General features: G+C 41.7%; 1 protein-coding gene across 1 annotated transcript in view; it reads right to left on the reverse strand.

The window, feature by feature from the left end:
- The window catches only part of LOC311102746 (connector enhancer of kinase suppressor of ras 1-like), a 111,883-nt gene that overhangs the window by 80,708 nt on the left and 12,136 nt on the right, over window positions 1-19,039 (reverse strand). The window contains exons 3-4 of the mRNA XM_084144131.1: window positions 15,893-16,095; window positions 11,674-11,758 (exon numbers count right to left, since the gene is read on the reverse strand). Coding sequence (XP_084000257.1) covers window positions 11,674-11,758; window positions 15,893-16,095 — 288 coding nt within the window. The remainder of the gene's footprint in view (window positions 1-11,673; window positions 11,759-15,892; window positions 16,096-19,039) is intronic.

Raw genomic sequence — 19,039 nt, forward strand, 5'->3', positions numbered from 1 at the left:
ACCTCAAACAGTCACACTCCAAACTCCACTATGGCCAAGACCAAAGAGCTATCAAAGGACACCAGAAACAAAATTGTAGACCTGCACCAGGCTGGGAAGACTGAATCTGCAATAGGTAAGCAGCTTGGTTTGAAGAAATCAACTGTGGGAGCAATTATTAGGAAATGGAAGACATACAAGACCACTGATAATCTCCCTCGATCTGGGGCTCCACGCAAGATCTCACCCCGTGGGGTCAAAATGATCACAAGAACGGTGAGCAAAAATCCCAGAACCACACGGGGGAACCTAGTGAATGACCTGCAGAGAGCTGGGACCAAAGTAACAAAGCCTACCATCAGTAACACACTACGCCGCCAGGGACTCAAATCCTGCAGTGCCAGACGTGTCCCCCTGCTTAAGCCAGTACATGTCCAGGCCCATCTGAAGTTTGCTAGAGTGCATTTGGATGATCCAGAAGAGGATTGGGAGAATGTCATATGATCAGATGAAACCAAAATATAACTTTTTGGTAAAAACTCAACTCGTCGTGTTTGGAGGACAAAGAATGCTGAGTTGCATCCAAAGAACACCATACCTACTGTGAAGCATGGGGGTGGAAACATCATGCTTTGGGGCTGTTTTTCTGCAAAGGGACCAGGACGACTGATCCGTGTAAAGGAAAGAATGAATGGGGCCATGTATCGTGAGATTTTGAGTGAAAACCTCCTTCCATCAGCAAGGGCATTGAAGATGAAACGTGGCTGGGTCTTTCAGCATGACAATGATCCCAAACACACCGCCCGGGCAACGAAGGAGTGGCTTCGTAAGAAGCATTTCAAGGTCCTGGAGTGGCCTAGACAGTCTCCAGATCTCAACCCCATAGAAAATCTTTGGAGGGAGTTGAAAGTCTGTGTTGCCCAGCGACAGCCCCAAAATATCACTGCTCTAGAGGAGATCTGCATGGAGGAATGGGCCAAAATACCAGCAACAGTGTGTGAAAACCTTGTGAAGACTTACAGAAAACGTTTGACCTGTGTCATTGCCAACAAAGGGTATATAACAAAGTATTGAGAAACTTTTGTTATTGACCAAATACTTATTTTCCACCATCATTTGCAAATAAATTCATAAAAAATCCTACAATGTGATTTTCTGGATTTTTTTTTCTAATTTTGTCTGTCATAGTTGACGTGTACCTATGATGAAAGTTACAGGCCTCTCTCATCTTTTTAAGTGGGAGAACTTGCACAATTGGTGGCTGACTAAATACTTTTTTTCCCCCACTGTAAGTGTTTGATTAGATTTTCGAATACATTTACATTGATGTCAGAGTGATTAGAGGGACAATATAGTGCTGAGTACCAGGCAGTTGGCAAGTTTGGTAGGCTACTAATGACCAGCAGCAGCATCAGAGTTTGGAGAAGCCTAATTACAGAATTGTGGAATTTGACTGCCTTCATGACTCGTGACCGCCGGTGTGGCGGTAATACGGTCACCGCAACAGCCCTAGTCATGATCAACGGCTATCTCAGGAGAAGCAGTTGGAATACAAACTAAATATACAGCTCCAAAAGTATTGGGATAGTGAAATGTTTTGTTGTTTTGGCTCTGTACTCCAGCACCTTGGATTTGAAATGATACAAAGTGCAGACTGTCAGATTTGATTTGAGGGTATTGTCATCCATATTGGGTGAACCGTTTAGAAATTATAGCACTTTTTGTACATTGTCTGTCCCCCCCCCCATTTTAGGGGACCAAAAGTATTGGGACAAATTCACTTATGTGTATTAAAGTAGTAAAAAGTTTAGTATTTGGTCCCATATTCCTAGCACGCAATGATTACATCAAGCTTGTGACACTACAAACTTGTTGGATGCATTTGCTGTTTGTTTTGGTTGTGTTTCAGATTATTTTGTGCCGAATAGAAATGACTGGTAAATAATGTAGTGTCATTTTGGAAGAATATAATATGTTTCTAAACACTTCTACATGAATGTGGATGCTACCATGATTACGGAGAGAGTGAGAAAGTTAGATGCACAAATATCATACCCCCAAGACATGCTAACCTCTCACCATTACAATAACAGGGGAGGTTAGCATTTTTTTTTTTGGGGGGGGGGGGGGGGTATGACATGAGGGCTATGTTGAGAGGTAGCTTGCAAGTAAGCATTTCATTGCACTGTTTATACCCCGCTGTATTCTGTACGCTGCATTCAGACCCCTTGACTTTTTTCACATTTTGTTATGTTACATCCTTATTCTAAAATTGATTTAATTCTTCCCCCCCCCCCTCAAACTACACACAATACCCCATAATGACAAAGTAAACACAGGTTTTTAGACATTTTTGCTAATTTCAATATAAAAAGACTGATATATTACATTTACATAAGTATTCAGACCCTTTACTCAGTACTTTGTTGAAGCACCTTTGGCAGTGATTACAGACTCAAGTCTTCTTGTGTATGACGCTAAAAGCTTGGCACACCTGTATTTGGGGAGTTTCTCCCATTCTTCTCTGCAGATCCTCTCAAGCTCTGTCAGGTTGGATGGGGAGCATCACTGCACAGCTATTATCAGGTCTCTCCAGAGATGTTAAATTGGATTCAAGTCCGGGCTCTGGCTGGGCCACTCAAGGACATTCAGGGACTTGTCCCGAGGCCACTCCTGCGTTGTCTTGGCTGTGTGCTTAGGGTCATTGTCCTGTTGGAAGGTGAACCTTCAACCCAGTCTGAGGTCCTGAGCAGGTTTTCATCAAGGATCTCTCTGTACTTTGCTCCGTTCATCTTTTCCTCGATTCTGACTAGTCTCCCAGTCCCTGCCGCTGAAAAACATCCCAGCAGCATGATGCTGACACTACCATGCTTCACTGAAGGGATGGTGCCAGGTTTCCTCCAGACGTGACACTTGGCATTCAGGCCAAAGAGTTCAATCTTGGTTTCATCAGACCAGAGAATCTTGTTTCTCATGGTCTGAGAGTCTTTAGGTGCCTTTTGGCAAACTCCAAGCAGGCTGTCATGTGCCTTTTACTGAGGAGTGGCTTCCGTCTGGCCACTCTACCATAAAGACCTGATTGGTGGAGTGCTGCAAAGATGGTTGTCCTTCTGGAAGGTTCTCCCATCTCCCTGACCAAGGCCCTTCTCTCCCGATTGCTCAGTTTGGCTGGGCGGCCAGTTCTAGGAAGAGTCTTGGTGGTTCCAAACTTCTTCCATTTAAGTATGATGGTCACTGTGTTCTTGGGGACCTTCAATGCTGCAAAAAAATGTTTGGTACCCTTCCCTCGACACAATCCTGTCTTGGAGCTCTACGGACAATTCCTTCGACCTCATGGCTTGGTTTTTGCTGTGACATGCACTGTCAACCATGGGACCTTTTATAGACAGGCATGTGCCTGTCCAATCAATTGAATTTACCACAGGTGGACTCCAATCAAGTTGTTTAAACATCTCAAGGATGATCAATGGAAACATGATGCACCTGAGCTCAATTTCCAGTCTCATAGCAAAGGGTCTGAATACTTATGTAAATATTTGCCAAAAAAGTATAAAAACCTGTTTTCGCTTTGTCATTATGGGGTGTTGTGTGTAGATTGCTGAGGATTTTTTAAAAACTTAATCCATTTAGAATAAGGTTCTAACATAACAAAATGTGGATAAAGTCAAGGGGTCTGAACACTTTCCGAAGGCACTGTATGATGAATAAAATTTGATTTGATTTGATTTGACAGTAAGGATGCTGGCCATTTCAGGAGAAATAGTTCACAAAACCTTCTTAAGTAGAAATGTCTTCTTAACTGTCATTTTTTCCTTAACTATAGACTTATGAAGAAAGTCAAGCAAAGTTGCTATTCCTCAAAGTAATGTTCTTAATTTTTCCTGTTTCTTCTTAAGAAAAAAAGTTAAGAAAAAATTGAATTCTTGAAAATAATGTTTTAGGATTTCTTCTTCGAATTGTACTTAACTTTAGGACAGCAAAACCGTTGTCTTCAGACAAATGGATACTTTTGTACATTTTCTTGCGCCACTGCCACAGATACAGTTGGCTACTGGACATTTAAATACAGCAAGAAAACTAATTAAACTAGCATTATCTAGCTAGCTAGTAATTAACAATATATTACAATATTCTAGAAGAAGTGTTAAATAGCTAGTGTTAGCTCGTCAATTTGCAAAGAAGAACTTGGCTAGTTTAATTATCGTTAACGACGTTGTTAGCTATGTTGGCTAGAATGTCGTTACGCGTTAGTTAGCTAACGTAGCTACCTAATTTACCGGTCACGCAGTCCCTCTACCACCGTCTCTCCTATCATGGACAACACCTTCTCCTCCAGCTGGTCCACATGAATGGTCTCTCAGCTCCCTTCTTCTTAGCAGTCGACTTGATGTCAGACCACCATTTTTTATATATATTTGTATCATTTGATTTACACACATGCCTACCACTTTGAAGATGCAAAATAAAAAAAATTGTGAAACAAACAAGAAATAAGACAAAAAAAACAGAAAACTTTAGCGTGCATAACTATTCACCCATTACCTGTATTAACCCACCTATTCACTCATTACCTGTATTAACTGCACCTATTTGAACTCGTTACCTGTATAAAAGACACCTGTCCACACACTCAATCAAACAGACTCCAACCTCTCCACAATGGCCAAGACCAGAGAGCTGTGTAAGGACAGGGATAAAATTGTAGACCTGCACAAGGCTGGGATGGGCTACAGGACAATAGGCAAGCAGCTTGGTGGAAGGCAACAACTGTTGGCGCAATTATTAGAAAATGGAAGAAGTTCAAGATGAAGGTCAATCACCCTCGGTCTGGGGCTCCATGCAAGATCTCACCTCGTGGGGCATCAATGATCATGAGGAAGGTGAGGGATCAGCCCAGAACTACATGGCAGGACCTGGTCAATGACCTAAAGAGAGCTGGGACCACAGTCGCAAAGAAAACCATTAGTAACACACTACGCCGTCATGGATTAAAATCCTGCAGCGCACGCAGGGTCCCCCTGCTCAAGCCAGCGCATGTCCAGGCCCGTCTGAAGTTTGCCAATGACCATCTGGATGATCCAGAGGAGGAATGGGAGAAGGTCATGTGGTCTGATGAGACAAAAATAGAGCATTTTGGTCAAAACTCCACTCGCCGTGTTTGGAGGAAGAAGAAGGATGAGTACAACCCCAAGAACACCATCCCAACCGTGAAGCATGGAGGTGGAAACATCATTCTTTGGGGATGCTTTTCTGCAAAGGGGACAGGACGACTGCACCGTAATGAGGGGAGGATGGATGGGACCATGTATCGCGAGATCTTGGCCAACAACCTCCTTCCCTCAGTAAGAGCATTGAAGATGGGTCGTGGCTGGGTCTTCCAGCATGACAACGACCCGAAACACACAGCCAGGGCAACTAAGGAGTGGCTCCGTAAGAAGCATCTCAAGGTCCTGGAGTGGCCTAGCCAGTCTCCAGACCTGAACCCAATAGAAAATCTTTGGAGGGAGCTGAAAGTCTGTATTGCCCAGCGACAGCCCCGAAACCTGAAGGATCTGGAGAAGGTCTGTATGGAGGAGTGGGCCAAAATCCCTGCTGCAGTGTGTGCAAACCTGGTCAAGACCTACAGGAAACGTATGATCTCTGTAATTGCAAACAAAGGTTTCTGTACCAAATATTAAGTTCTGCTTTTCTGATGTATCAAATACTTATGTCATGCACTAAAATGCAAATTAATTAATTAAAAATCATACAATGTGATTTTCTGGATTTTAATTTTAGATTCCGTCTCTCACAGTTGAAGTGTACCTATGATAAAAATTACAGACCTCTACACGTAAGTAGGAAAACCTGCAAAATCGGCAGTGTATCAAATACTTGTTCTCCCCACTGTATGCACGCACCACTTTTCCGTTATTTATTTCTTTGAAACAAGTTATTTTTTTCATTCCACTTCACTAATTTTGACTATTTTGTGTATGTCCATTACATGAAATCCAAATAAAAATCAATTTAAATTACAGGTTGTAATGCAACAAAATAGGAAAAACGCCAAGGGGGATGAATACTTTTGCAAGGCACTGTAGCTAGTCTGATGGCTATAATGTGTGAAAAAATTACGTTTGTTTTTGTGCATAAAGTGTTCGTGAGCCAACAACAACAAAAATCTCAAGACATAAAACAGATAAATAAATGTAATAAAATGGAAATATCAACACATTATTATAGTGGGCCAAATCCTATCATCCCTGTCACAGGCTTATTTACTGGTTTCAAGCATGTCACTAATGTCAATGCCCATAAGAAGACATTTACGAAGTTCTTAGGAAAGATATTTACGAAGTTCCTACGAAAACTATGAATTCCTAAGAACATTTTGAGGAATTGCATTTACGAACAATTTTTTTTCTTCTATCTATCTTATGAACTTCTTATTTTTCTCCTTTAGAAACTTCTTACGTTTTTTTGGAAGTAATGTTTTGTGAATCTGGCCCCAGGGCTATATCTCTGGATACATTTGGCCAGGATGGCTGTACTGCTCTGAGGTGACAACCCAGCAACAAGACACACTTGTTGGGTCAACGAGAGATGCAGTTCAGCCTTTAGAGCAGGGGTGTCAAACGTCCGGCCCATGGGCCGGATCAGGCCCGCAAACAGGTTTAATCCGGCCCGCGAGATGATTTAAAAAAAACAAAACAAAAAAAAACAATAATAATAATTTTGTAAAGTATAAAAATGCGCTGCACTTTTTCAATAAAATAAACTGCTGTTCCAATTGCGTCCACTGGATGGCGCAATAGCAATTGTGTTAAGCAAGCAAACTGTTTATCCCGGGGCAGAGCAAGTAGGTCAAGCACGTGCAGCCAATGAGCTACTTTGTTTTGCCCGCAATATTTATTACGGCTTCTACTTTTAACATTATGTGCTTTGGCACCCTCATTGCCCCAATATGTCTCTGTCAAAAAAGAGAAAAGTGGACGCAGAGTGCAGAGTGTTCCAAGAAAAATGGTCATCCTATTTATGCTGAAAGAATATAACCTTCGTCGCCACTATGTGAGTCTTCATGCCGACAAATATGACAACTTTCAAGGACAGCGGAGATGAGAGAAGGTGAATGAACTGTTGGCGGGTCTGAAGAAACAGCAGTCTGTGTTTACTCACAGCCGAGACATCAGTGACGCTGCAGTGAAAGCTAGCTACCTCATTGCTAATGAAATCGCAGTGGCTTCAAAACCATTTAGTGAGGGTGAATTTGTAAAAACATGCATGATGAAGGCAGCAGTGATTGTGTGCCCTGAAAAGCGGCAGGCTTTTGCAAATATCAGCCTGACAAGAAACACAGTTGCAGACAGGATTTCCGATCTTTCAGTGGATTTGGACAGTCAGTTGAAGCAAAAAGTAAAGTCATTTATTGCGTTTTCGGTTGCAATTGATGAAAGCACGGACATTACAGATGTTGCACAACTGGCCATTTTCATCCGCGGAGTTGATGACACATTGACCGTCACCGAGGAGTTCGTGGAGTTGGTGCCGATGACAGATACAACGACAGCAGCTGATATTTTTACCGCACTCGTCGGCGCGCTGGACAGGGTCGGAGTGGACTGGTCCCGCGCTGTCAGCCTGGCTACAGATGGTGCGCCCTCAATGATCGGGAAAAAAAACAGGCGTTGTGATAAAGTTCAGAGAGAAAGTGCGATCTGCAAATGGAGGACGTGATTTTTTGACTTTTCACTGTATTTTGCGCCAGGAGGCTTTGTGTTGCAAGTCATTAAAGATGGATAACGTCATGAAGGTGGTCATCCAAACTGTTAATTTCATCCGATCCAGAAGCCTGAATCACCGTCAGTTTGACAGCCTTCTCAGAGAGAAAGACCACATCTATGGCCTGCCATACCACACTGAGGTAAGATGGTTAAGCCGAGGTGCTGTGCTGAGGCGTTTCTTTGATTTATGAGAAGAAATTGAACAGTTCATGGAAGAAAAGGGCAAACCATTGTTAGAATTTCATTCCGCAGAATGGATGCAGGACCTTGCATTTATGGTGGATGTTACAGAGCACCTGAATAACTTGAACAAACAGCTGCAAGGGCGCAACAAAGTTGTCACGCAGTATTATGACAGCATACGTTCTTTCAAGTTGAAGCTGTCATTGTGGGAGACGCAACTTGCCGGTGGTGATGCAGCTCACTTCCCCTGTCTGAAAAATGTGTGCGCGACCCAACATGTGGCAGACATGAAGCGGTTCAAAGATAAAATAACGGGACTGTTACGGGAGTTTGAGCAACGCTTTCAGATTTATGTTTATATGTTTTTATGTTGATGTGCTATTGTTTTTATTTTATTTGTATATTTAACCTATTCTTGACTCTGTGGTTCTTGCACTTGTTTGGGGAACAGGATTTCATTATTTTTATCTACATTTCTGCCTGAGAAATGACACCCTGATATAGTTCTGTGATCTGTGAAACAGTTCTGTTAATCACTGAGGCATTGTGTGTTTGTGTGTTCTTTTTCTTTAGAATTTTCAAATAAACTTGACGTGTTTTATGATTAATAGCGATGTTGTGCTTGTACTATTTTGGACACACTGTCCTCAGGCTCCAGCTTTATGTTGTATGTTGATCGTATTAAAACAAAGAAAACAATCTGAAGTTGTTGTTTTTAAGTTATATATATATATATACCATGATTTTTCCGGTCTGGCCCACTTGGGAATAGATTTTCCTCCATGTGGCCCCTGAGCTAAAATGAGTTTGACACCACTGCTTTAGAGGATGCAGACCTTCAAGTAGGTTGTTGAAAATGCTCTGTGGTATGCTGGGTAATTGGTGGTATCGATGAAGAGTGACGCAAAAAGGAGTACCTGGAGGTCCCACCCCACCATCCAGCATCCAATCCACAGCTCTACCCGCATCAGTCCTTCGCTCCTGTACGGACTACTCCACCACCTGCTGGGCCTCTGTTCATGATAATAATAATAATAATAATAATAATAATAATAATAATAATAATAATAATAATAAGCCATTTAGCAGACGCTTTTATCCAAAGCGACTTACAGTCATGTGTGCATACATTTTCACGTATGGGTGGTCCCGGGGATTGAACCCACTACCCTGGCGTTACAAGCGCCATGCTCTACCAATTGATACAGGGTTTGCATCGGCGAGTATGTTCATTCTTGGTATGGTGTAAGTAGAGCCGTGGGACAGGGTAAGTTAAGCCATCTACAGATTTCTGTACTGAATGAAATATTCCCAGTAACTTTTTTAAACCATGTCTATCTTTGTTTCCCAAACACAATTCAACACAATCACAATCATTTTAAGCATATTTTAACACAGGCTTAACACCTAACAAACACTTTGTACTTTTAAAAAAACACTTTTAACATAGGGCAGGCCCTGTTGTTACCTCATATCCCAGCGATAATGCCTTGCATTATGCCTGGGAAGAAAACACTTCAATTTGCTCAACTTACCCCAAGCCAAACGTGTTGACTATATTAGCCCACACAGCTAAAAGGATGCACTTTCATGCTAGATTTAGGACCTCATATTGAAGCTTATAGAGACCCCAACTGATGTATAGAACAATCTTAAAAGTATCTACTTTGGTTTAGATAGAAGCATCATCAAACCTCTAACACAAATTAATTTGAAAAAAAACATTTTTGGGGGACCTAACTTGCTTACCACTTTTTCCTTGTGGTTTCTTCCTTCACAGTCTCCATGAAATGATTACCTCTTTCTAAATATTTGGTCAAATGATGCATTTTGTGTATGGTTTCCTAGAAACAAGGGTGGCTCAACTTACCCCTAAGCATACAATAGAGGCGGGCAGTGGTTGCTCACCGGGTCCAAAAACAGGAACCAACCAAACAATGGCCAGTAATGTAAAAATCTCATCACCTTCAGCGTAGAACAGTCCACCGTCAAAACAATCTGGCGAAATGACGAAGTCTGATGACGTTTCACTTACAAATTACTTTAAGTCCACTGTTTGGACAGACTTCATACAAAAATAACAACCAACAAGCCAGAATTTGGCTGGACAAAAGACCCTTAGAAAGCATCAACATCCCTCAAGGGCCTTCATTGTTCTACTGCAGACCCCATCACACACTCACTTCCCACCTTCCTTCCCTTCTGAGGGGTAGTGGGTTCTTACCATAGAAATAGTATGAGTAGACTGTATTTCTATGCTGCTTACTCAGAGAAAGTCAGTCATATTCATGAATTGGCGTCAACAACGTGCTATTATTTCCGTTGGAGCACGGTGAACGTACTGAGTGAGTGTGCACACTGCAAAGCTTTTGAGTCTGTTTGAAAGAGCTTTGTATTGATTTGTGAAGAAGACGTAAAGTCTATTATCATGTCTCTGATGTTTTATGCGAACAACTAAAAGAGGGCCACAAGAGCAAACAAAAAGCTGAGCAATTTTCTACAAGAAGATAAACTTAGAATTATGGGAGGCTATGTCTAAATTGAACAACCAAACAGACAAACCAGTTAGCTACTACAAATGCAATAAAGAAAGAAGCAAAGCAGCTACAGAGTTGTAATGTACCTACTTTGGCTGGAGACAATCCAGAGCTGCAAATAGGGCTGTAAGTAAGAGCACCAAATATAATACCCTGGGACCTCACAGATACCGCATGTCCTCTTTCTTGCTCTCTCTATCTATCTTTCTATCTGTGTCTCACGACTGCACTGCAGGTCACAGCAGGTGAACTACAGGGAACTAGAAGTCGAGTTTCAGTAAATCCTTCCATCAGCTCGCTCTCACTCCCTCCCCCATTAGCTAACTCCCTCTCTCCTCCCCCAGGCACTATCTACGAAAGCATCCAGGGCTGTCTTTCTCATGAGTCACAAGTAACCAGTTTAACCCTCCATTAAAAACAACATTAAATACATATTCATCCATCTCTCCCGCTCTTACAAAATGTCCCATCACAAAAACAGAATATAAACAAACAAAAAACTCCTTCTTGGCAGTCAACCTGTGCTTCTTCAAGGTACCTAAACTATTCCAAGTATGCTGGAGATAAAGAATGCATGCATGGTCAGTGCTTCCACAAGCATTCCACAATAGCAGAGGAGTGAGATTGCTGCTGTGCTGTGTTAGGTGGCTGATTAAACCAGCAAACACAGTGGTGGTTTCTCTTTGGAAGTTGGCTGCATGCGTTTTAACCCACAAGCACCTGGACTGCCTCGTGCAGGCTTCCTCTAAAGATAAAATGTGTCTGATATGTATTGTTTGGTCAAACTAAAATATTTAATTCACTTCGCAAGGCCATTCATTCAATGTGTAATATTAAAAAATTTCGCTTATAAGGCCTAGAGTTTTTCTTGGTCAGGTTACTCCTACCTATTAGACAACGACATTAATCAAATTGGTATAAAGCAGTGAGTGCCTATACTAAGAAAACATGAACAGTCATGCCTGAAAGACTGCTAAATAGTTAGTTAAATAAACCAAATAGCTACCCGGACTATCTGCATGGACCCTTTTTGCACTAACTTTTTTTGTCTCATCACATACACTGCTGCTACAGTTTAATATCTGTAGCAAAATGTTTTGCAACGGAAAACAAAAACAAGTGTTTCTGCCTGTTTCCGTCTGTTTTGTTTTGTTCTGTTTGATGCCTATTGAATACTACCCAGGTCTTTAACATTGGAGCAGTAGACATACCTTGTGTACGGTGGTCCCCAGGTCTTTACAGTGGGTGATGATGTTCCTACTGGCCGTGTAACCACTCAGCTGGGAAAACTGGTACCTGGACAGAGTGAGCACAAGACAATGAACATATGTATTTTTAACCAAAAATACGTATTCTGCTCATATGGTGGACACATGAATGGAGAAAGGGATGAATTAATGAATCTGGAAATCAAAGAGAAGGCTAAACTGAATGATGCATTCATGAGGGAGGATAAGCAATCAGGTACAGTTTTTGAAAAACAGGCACGGTGGGCTTTTGGTTTATCTCCCTCTAAAAACAGAAATAAATCATTCTAAATAACAAACTGGCTTTATTTACCAGTGTGAAAGAGTGATAGCCCCTCTAAATCAAGTGAGTTTCTGAAACACGGAGTCCTTCTTTGCTGATGGGAAGAAGAAACTGAATGAAAGAGAGTCGGTTGCCCATATTTTCAAGACCTGAGCTACTTACATTTTACATTTACATTTTAGTCATTTAGCAGACGCTCTTATCCAGAGCGACTTACATGAGCAATTAGGGTTAAGTGCCTTGCTCAAGGGCACATCGACAGATTTTTCACCTAGTTGGCTCGGGGATTAGAACCAGCGACCTTTCGGTTACTGGCACAACGCTCTTACCCACTAAGCTACCTGCCGCCCCTTCATTTATTTATGAAATGTGCTTGTTTATTTAGGCTATTTAATATATTCGTTTAGGCTTGGCCTATTTAGTAGGCTATTTAATATATTTGTTTAGGCTTGGCCTATTTAGTAGGCTATTTAATATATTCGTTTAGGCTTGGCCTATTTAGTAGGCTATTTCGCAGCATAAACCTATATTTGTCAGCATAGAGCTGAGTGACTCACTCATTCGTGGCTTTGGATCAAAGGGGCGGCAGGTAGCTTAGTGGTTAAGAGCGTTGTGCCAGTAACCGAAAGGTCGCTGGTTCTAATCCCCGAGCCGACTAGGTGAAAAATGTGTCGATGTGCCCTTGAGCAAGGCACTTAACCCTAATTGCTCCTGTAAGTTGCTCTGGATAAGAGCGTCTGCTAAATGACTAATAATGTAAATGTAAAAATGTAAAATAAATAAGAACCAACATTCTTTCTGATAGTCTTTAATAAAGAAATGTTTTGATTAAGTTAATCTGCTCATGTTGTGTGTTCAATTATTTGTGACATTGTGGTTACAATGAAGAATGTAAACAAAATAAATCCTATTCATAATGAATTATCAGACACATTGCAAGCCTGTCATTTTTCCATATTTAAGTTGTGTACAATTCTATTTAAATTTTTTAGACAATACAAAACATTCACATACAAATGACAAATACATCACACTTGCCCAGACCCACCTGCTCACACCCCCATCTCCAGCACCGCATCACTTTACGCCACTTGGCATCAAACTGCACCATTTTGTTTCTCTCCGTCGCCCACACACACACTTTCAACATTTGGATACTAAAGCATTTAAAAGGCTGACATTGGTTGATTTTCAGTTTTTAAGTATACGTTTTTCAAGATGATTGACGAGAAAAGTATCGTCCAACCCATTGGGTATCTCACTGCACCCTTATATGCCATGTCTTGAAATATGCAGACAGCCGGATTAAAAGTTAATTTCCATTGTAATACATTTCTAACGCCACCCATAATTTTTGGACTTTATAACATTCCCAGAAAGCATGGATTATAATAACCTAATGAAAAATGAACCTAGTCATTTAATTTACTGCAGGCCTAAGACCTATGGGTTTAAACCATCTGAATGAATGATTATAGTGAAGATAGAAGCCGCCTCTTAATGAATTCCGAGAGCCGATCCGTTACCCCACAAAAGAATATCAATTTATTTAGCCTAATTGTTTTTATGACTACAGACAGTAGGCTATTATTCCTCTTTTCCTGCATTAATTAATTTGTCTGCATGTCTAGTCAACATTTGGCAAAAAATAAACCATGCCATGAATTAAGAACAGATTTTTTTTTTCACAATGCAATGTGGCACATTGACAACTCATATCACTTTAAAGAGCCTTCCAATGGCCTCCTGAGTGGCACAGCGGTCTAAGTCACTGCATTGCAGTGCTTGGGGCGTCACTACAGACCCGGGTTCAATCCCAGGCTGTGTCACAACCTGCCGTGACCAGAAGTCCCATAGTTGGCCCAGTGTCTTCCGGGTTGGGGGAGGGTTTGGCCGGGGAGGCTTTATTTGGTTCATCGCGTTCTAGCGACTCCTTGTGGCTGCAGGCCGACTTCGGTCGTCAGTTGAACGGTGTTTCCTCCGACACATTGGTGCAGCTGGCTTCCGGGTTAAGCTGGCTGGTGTTAAGGAGCGCGGTTTGGCGGGTCATGTTTCGGTACACGCATGAGTTGCAGCGATGAGACAAGATCATAATTGAAAGGGGGTAAAATAAAATAAAGAGCCTTCTAATATTAGACAACAAATAAATATACTAAAACAATAACTTCAAAAATGTCCATTCATCACTTGATTTCTTCAAATTGCTGTGCAGGAAAAGGATGTAATCCACCGTTGCAGGCTTCTCTCTGAAACCACACCTCCATCTGAAGGTGACGCTTTCTCATTTGAAACCTCACAATTACCAGGTGGACAGTAGGCCTCTTGAAGCGATAGAGGAAATCCACAAGTATTCTTTCACAATAGCTGGCCTTATGTTATCTGCAGTTTTGAGCTGCACTGTCCCACTCGTGGTGGATAACATCCACTCTTCATTTATGTAATGGGCTGTAAGGCACAAGTATCCTATTTTTCGAAAATCGTCAGTCCACATGTCAAGTGTAATTGTGCCATTGTATTTACCCAAGTTCTCTCTCAACTCTGGGACCACCCGCCAGCTGATTCTTTTTGCCTGATGCAGGATTCTAGTGCGATAGGAGAGAGAGACTGACTGAAACATTCACACCACCTTTAATTTACAAAAGGATAGTCTAATAGCACGGCTAGGTGTGAAAAATCCCGCAATATGTGCCACGGTTTAGGCTACCGATAGATGCTGTGGTCAGTCAGAGTTGAGTCCTATTGTAAAGTGTAGCCTAATGGCCAAAAAAGGGCAAACTTGCAATGTACTCAATGCTTAAGTACTCTAAAGTTTTACATTTCGAACTCAATATCACAGACCAGATTAGCCCTAATGAAAAATGCATCAACCCCTACAAATATATTAATTTATTATAATCCACATAATAATTCAAACAAAATTAGCTGTAGTGATAGGAGAGATTGCATGCTAAAGACAATCAGAAAGAATCTGTCTTTAACCCTGCATTATAATATAACTTATTTTGAACGAAAGCCAGGAATGAGTGTCACTCAGCCCTATCCTGTTCCTGCTTCTGTTCCCTGTTTGAGTATTTGTTTAATATCCTACTGATTGTGATCACCAAGCCTCATGCAACCGCAAAATGTCTGATAAAGAAATTTCACAAATCCGACTGTTTTTAAAACTTTTCTATGCTGTATTAAAAGCTTTACACTTTTTTTTCCATTAGAACAGACTCTGGTATTACTTATAAATAAAAATAAATAAATTGGTCATTTAGCAGACGCTCTTATCCAGAGCGACTTACAGGAGCAATTAGGGTTAAGTGCCTTGCTCAAGGGCACATCGACAGATTTTTCACCTAGTCGGCTTGGGGATTAGAACCAGCGACCTTTCGGTTACTGGTACAACGCTCTTAACCACTTAACCACTAAGCTACCTTTATTTAGTGTTGTTTACACTGTTCCAAACTGGCACATAAATGGAATTGCAATCTAACAGCACATGTTTGTCATGCAACAGTATCTCTTGCGCTTTTGACAATGATTTTACGAGGCCTATTTCACATGATATGCCTAAAATACTTCTATCCACTAGGGTATTAAATAATCAAATTTTTCCTTTCGATAATTTAATTAACCTATATCTTTTTATTTCAAGCTATCCCTTTGGAGCACATGCAAAAGCGATTTGGAGTTGTTGAACAGGAGTGACAAAATGTATTACAATTGAATTTGAATGGACTGAATGATGAAGATGAAGAAGAGTGATGAATTTAGAACAACTCCACTAATTGATGTTTTGACCAATCAGATCAGCTCTTTTGCCAATAATTGGGCAAAATATCAGAATTGGGCTGCCTGTATAAACACAGCCTAAATCATCATAGAAGTGACGTAATACAGGGCTGTTTAATGTACCTGTTGAGCAGAGAGAAGAGGCCCTTGGCTGAGGTGATGAGCTCCAGCACCACCTGCAGTACGCTGGCCGGCAGCATGGTGGCGGTCTGCCCGTCGTAGGGGTTCACCCTCCAGCGGACCTGGATGCCCATGGTCAGGGAGCGGGCCACAACGCGCAGCTTCTCTGTCAGGCAGCGCAGGTTCTCCCCACCCATACCATACGTCTGGGGAGGGAGACCGGGAGGGGAAAACAGTGTGAGGCAGGTGAGAGTGAGACAACCAGGGCCAAGTTTGCTGGGAGTTCACATGCACACAGAGTGCGCGCAAGCACAAGTCGCGCACGCACACACACACACACACACAGGCTCCCCCCTTTGACACCTTACGTCTCGTATAGTAAGTACAGACAGAGCAGAGAGGCAAGAGAACAAACACACAGACAATATCAAGCCACCCCCTTTTTCCTCCAAACATAACGATGGTCATTATGGCCAAACAGTTCTATTTTTGTTTCATCAGACCAGAGGACATTTCTCCAAAAAGTACGATCTTTGTCCCCATGTGCAGTTGCAAACCGTAGTCTAGCTTTTTTATGGCAGTTTTGGAGCAGTGGCTTCTTCCTTGCTGAGCGGCCTTTTAGGTTGTCGATACAGGACTCGTTTTACTGTGGATATAGATACTTTTGTACCCGTTTCCTCTAGCATCTTCACAAGGTCCGTTGCTGTTGTTCTGGGATTGATTTGCACTTTTCGCAGAACGCGTCTCCTTCCTGAGCGGTATTACGGCTGCGTGGTCCCATGGTGTTTATACTTGCATACTATTGTTTGTACAGATGAACATGGTACCTTCAGGCGTTTGGAAATTGCTCCCAAGGATGAACCAGACTTGTGGAGGTCTACAATCTTTTCTCTGAGGTCTTGGCTGATTTCTTTTGATTTTCCCATGATGTCAAGCAAAGAGGCACTGAGTTTGAAGGTAGGCCTTGAAATACATCCACAGGTACACCTCCAATTGACTCAAATGATGTCAATTAGCCTATCAGAAGCTTCTAAAGCCATGACATCCTTTTCTGGAATTTTCCAAGCTGTTTAAAGGCACAGTCAACTTAGTGTATGTAAACTTCTGACCCACTGGAATTGTGATACAGTGAATTATAAGTGAAATAATCTGTCTGTAAACAATTGTTGGAAAAATTACTTGTGTCATGCACAAAGTAGATGTCCTAACGACTTGCCAAAACGATAGTTTGTTAACAAGAAATGTGTGGAGTGGTAGAAAAACGAGTTTTAATGACACCAACCTAAGTGTATGTAAACTTCCGACTTCAACTGTACCTTGCCGCATTATTCAAGTGTGTTAACTTTTACATTTACATTTTAGTCATTTAGCAGACGCTCTTATCCAGAGCGACTTACAGGAGCAATTATAACTTCTGTGCAGCATGAGTGGGGAGCCAACATGATGCAGCCCAGACTCCCAGTGCAGGCTAAAAGTGGAGAGCATTGACGCAAGTAAGCGGGCGCACATGCAGGCACTACATGTTAACATAGCAGCCATTAATCTAAATATGAGTCCTTTGTAGTTCATATAATTTACCTCCATTAGGCTAACCATATGCCATTACAGTATTACAGTAAATAGCAGCCAGGAGATGGTCAGACCTTTACCAGTCACTAAATGCTGGGTCCATTTATTCAGACCACAGGAAAAACCAGGGTCTGTATTCATAATGAGAAGGAGTGCTTAACTAGGATCAGTTTGGCCTTTTAGATATTAATGAATAGCATTTCGTGGACAGGGGAGACCTAATCCTAGATCAGCACTCCTGTTCTGAGATGCTTGATACATACAGCCCCTGGGCCTGTGTTCATAAAGAATATCAGAGTAGGAGTGCTTCTAGGATCAGTTTTGCCTTTCGGATAATAATGTACAAGGTTACAGGGGGGGCCTGATCCTAGATCAGCACTCCTTCTCGGAGACCACTTTGTTAACTCATGAGGGCCAGAAACCCTGTTAGGTTTCAGTTATTTCTACAACAGACTTTTACAAGCAGATCAACAGTTTAGCCCCCGGTGACGTCGACGGTTACGGCACCAAACCCACAGGCCCTTGCACCGTCTGTCAATTAATCCTCTCAGGGTAAATAAAAGCATGTTGGAAATTGGAAGCAGTGCAACACAGAGTCCTCTGTTTACATTAGTGTCCTGAAAGTGACTCCACAGAAACTATTCAGAGAGAAAAAGCGAGGGATTGAGAGAGGAAGGAGACAGAATGCCAAATTATTTATACCAAAACTTGAGGAGCGAGAGAATGAAGGGCATCTTAAAAAGAGAGAGAAGAGGAAGTGAGGGTTTGCCAATGAAAAACAAACTTTCCTCATACAGTCATTTGCATGAGAAGTATTAAGCGCTAGCTTCTTTTGTGTTGGGGGAATAATCACCTTAGGTTGCAGGTGAAGTCTAGGCCTCTGATGTCCCATAGAAAAACCTCAACACACATACACAACAAGCTCTCACAGTCTCACGTCAGAATTAGACGTTCATCCATGTTTCTCAAACGTCACATTTTTGAAGTTGTTCCAAATTATTTAAGGTTAAGTTTAGGCATTAACTCCGAAATCTTAATGTTAGGCATTAACTCCGAATGGTTAAGGTAAGGGTTTAGGCTTGGGATAGGCTTAAAACTAAAATATCAAAAACAACTTTCTATCACTGGATTCGCCATCCCCGTCCACAACACCATACCAAAACCTACTTGAATGTAACAGCGCACACTGTTGCCCTTAGTGGCCAGTTTCCACAACATATCCTGATGTCGAGTACTGACTTATATAACGGGTGACCTGGCTGCACATACACATATGCACACACGCAGTGCTTACACACAAACACACACACACACACACACACACACGCACAAAGTGAAAGAATAATGAAAGGATATTAAATCACCGGAGGGAGCTTGAACTTAATAACTCAACTCTCTGCTGTAATCTATAAATAGCAGTTGGTGAATGTCAGAGGAGTACTTGTAAGGTTAAAATAAAACCAGTCGCTTATTTTGTCTGGTACAGCCCCAGATTTGTGTTTATGTTTCTGCTGCTGCTACAGCTCTGTTTCTTGGTGCCATACTGCTGTAAATATGTACATTTACATTTACAGTGGGGGA

Source organism: Coregonus lavaretus (assembly GCF_964263955.1).
Source record: "Coregonus lavaretus genome assembly, chromosome: 27".
NCBI lineage: Eukaryota > Metazoa > Chordata > Actinopteri > Salmoniformes > Salmonidae > Coregonus > Coregonus lavaretus.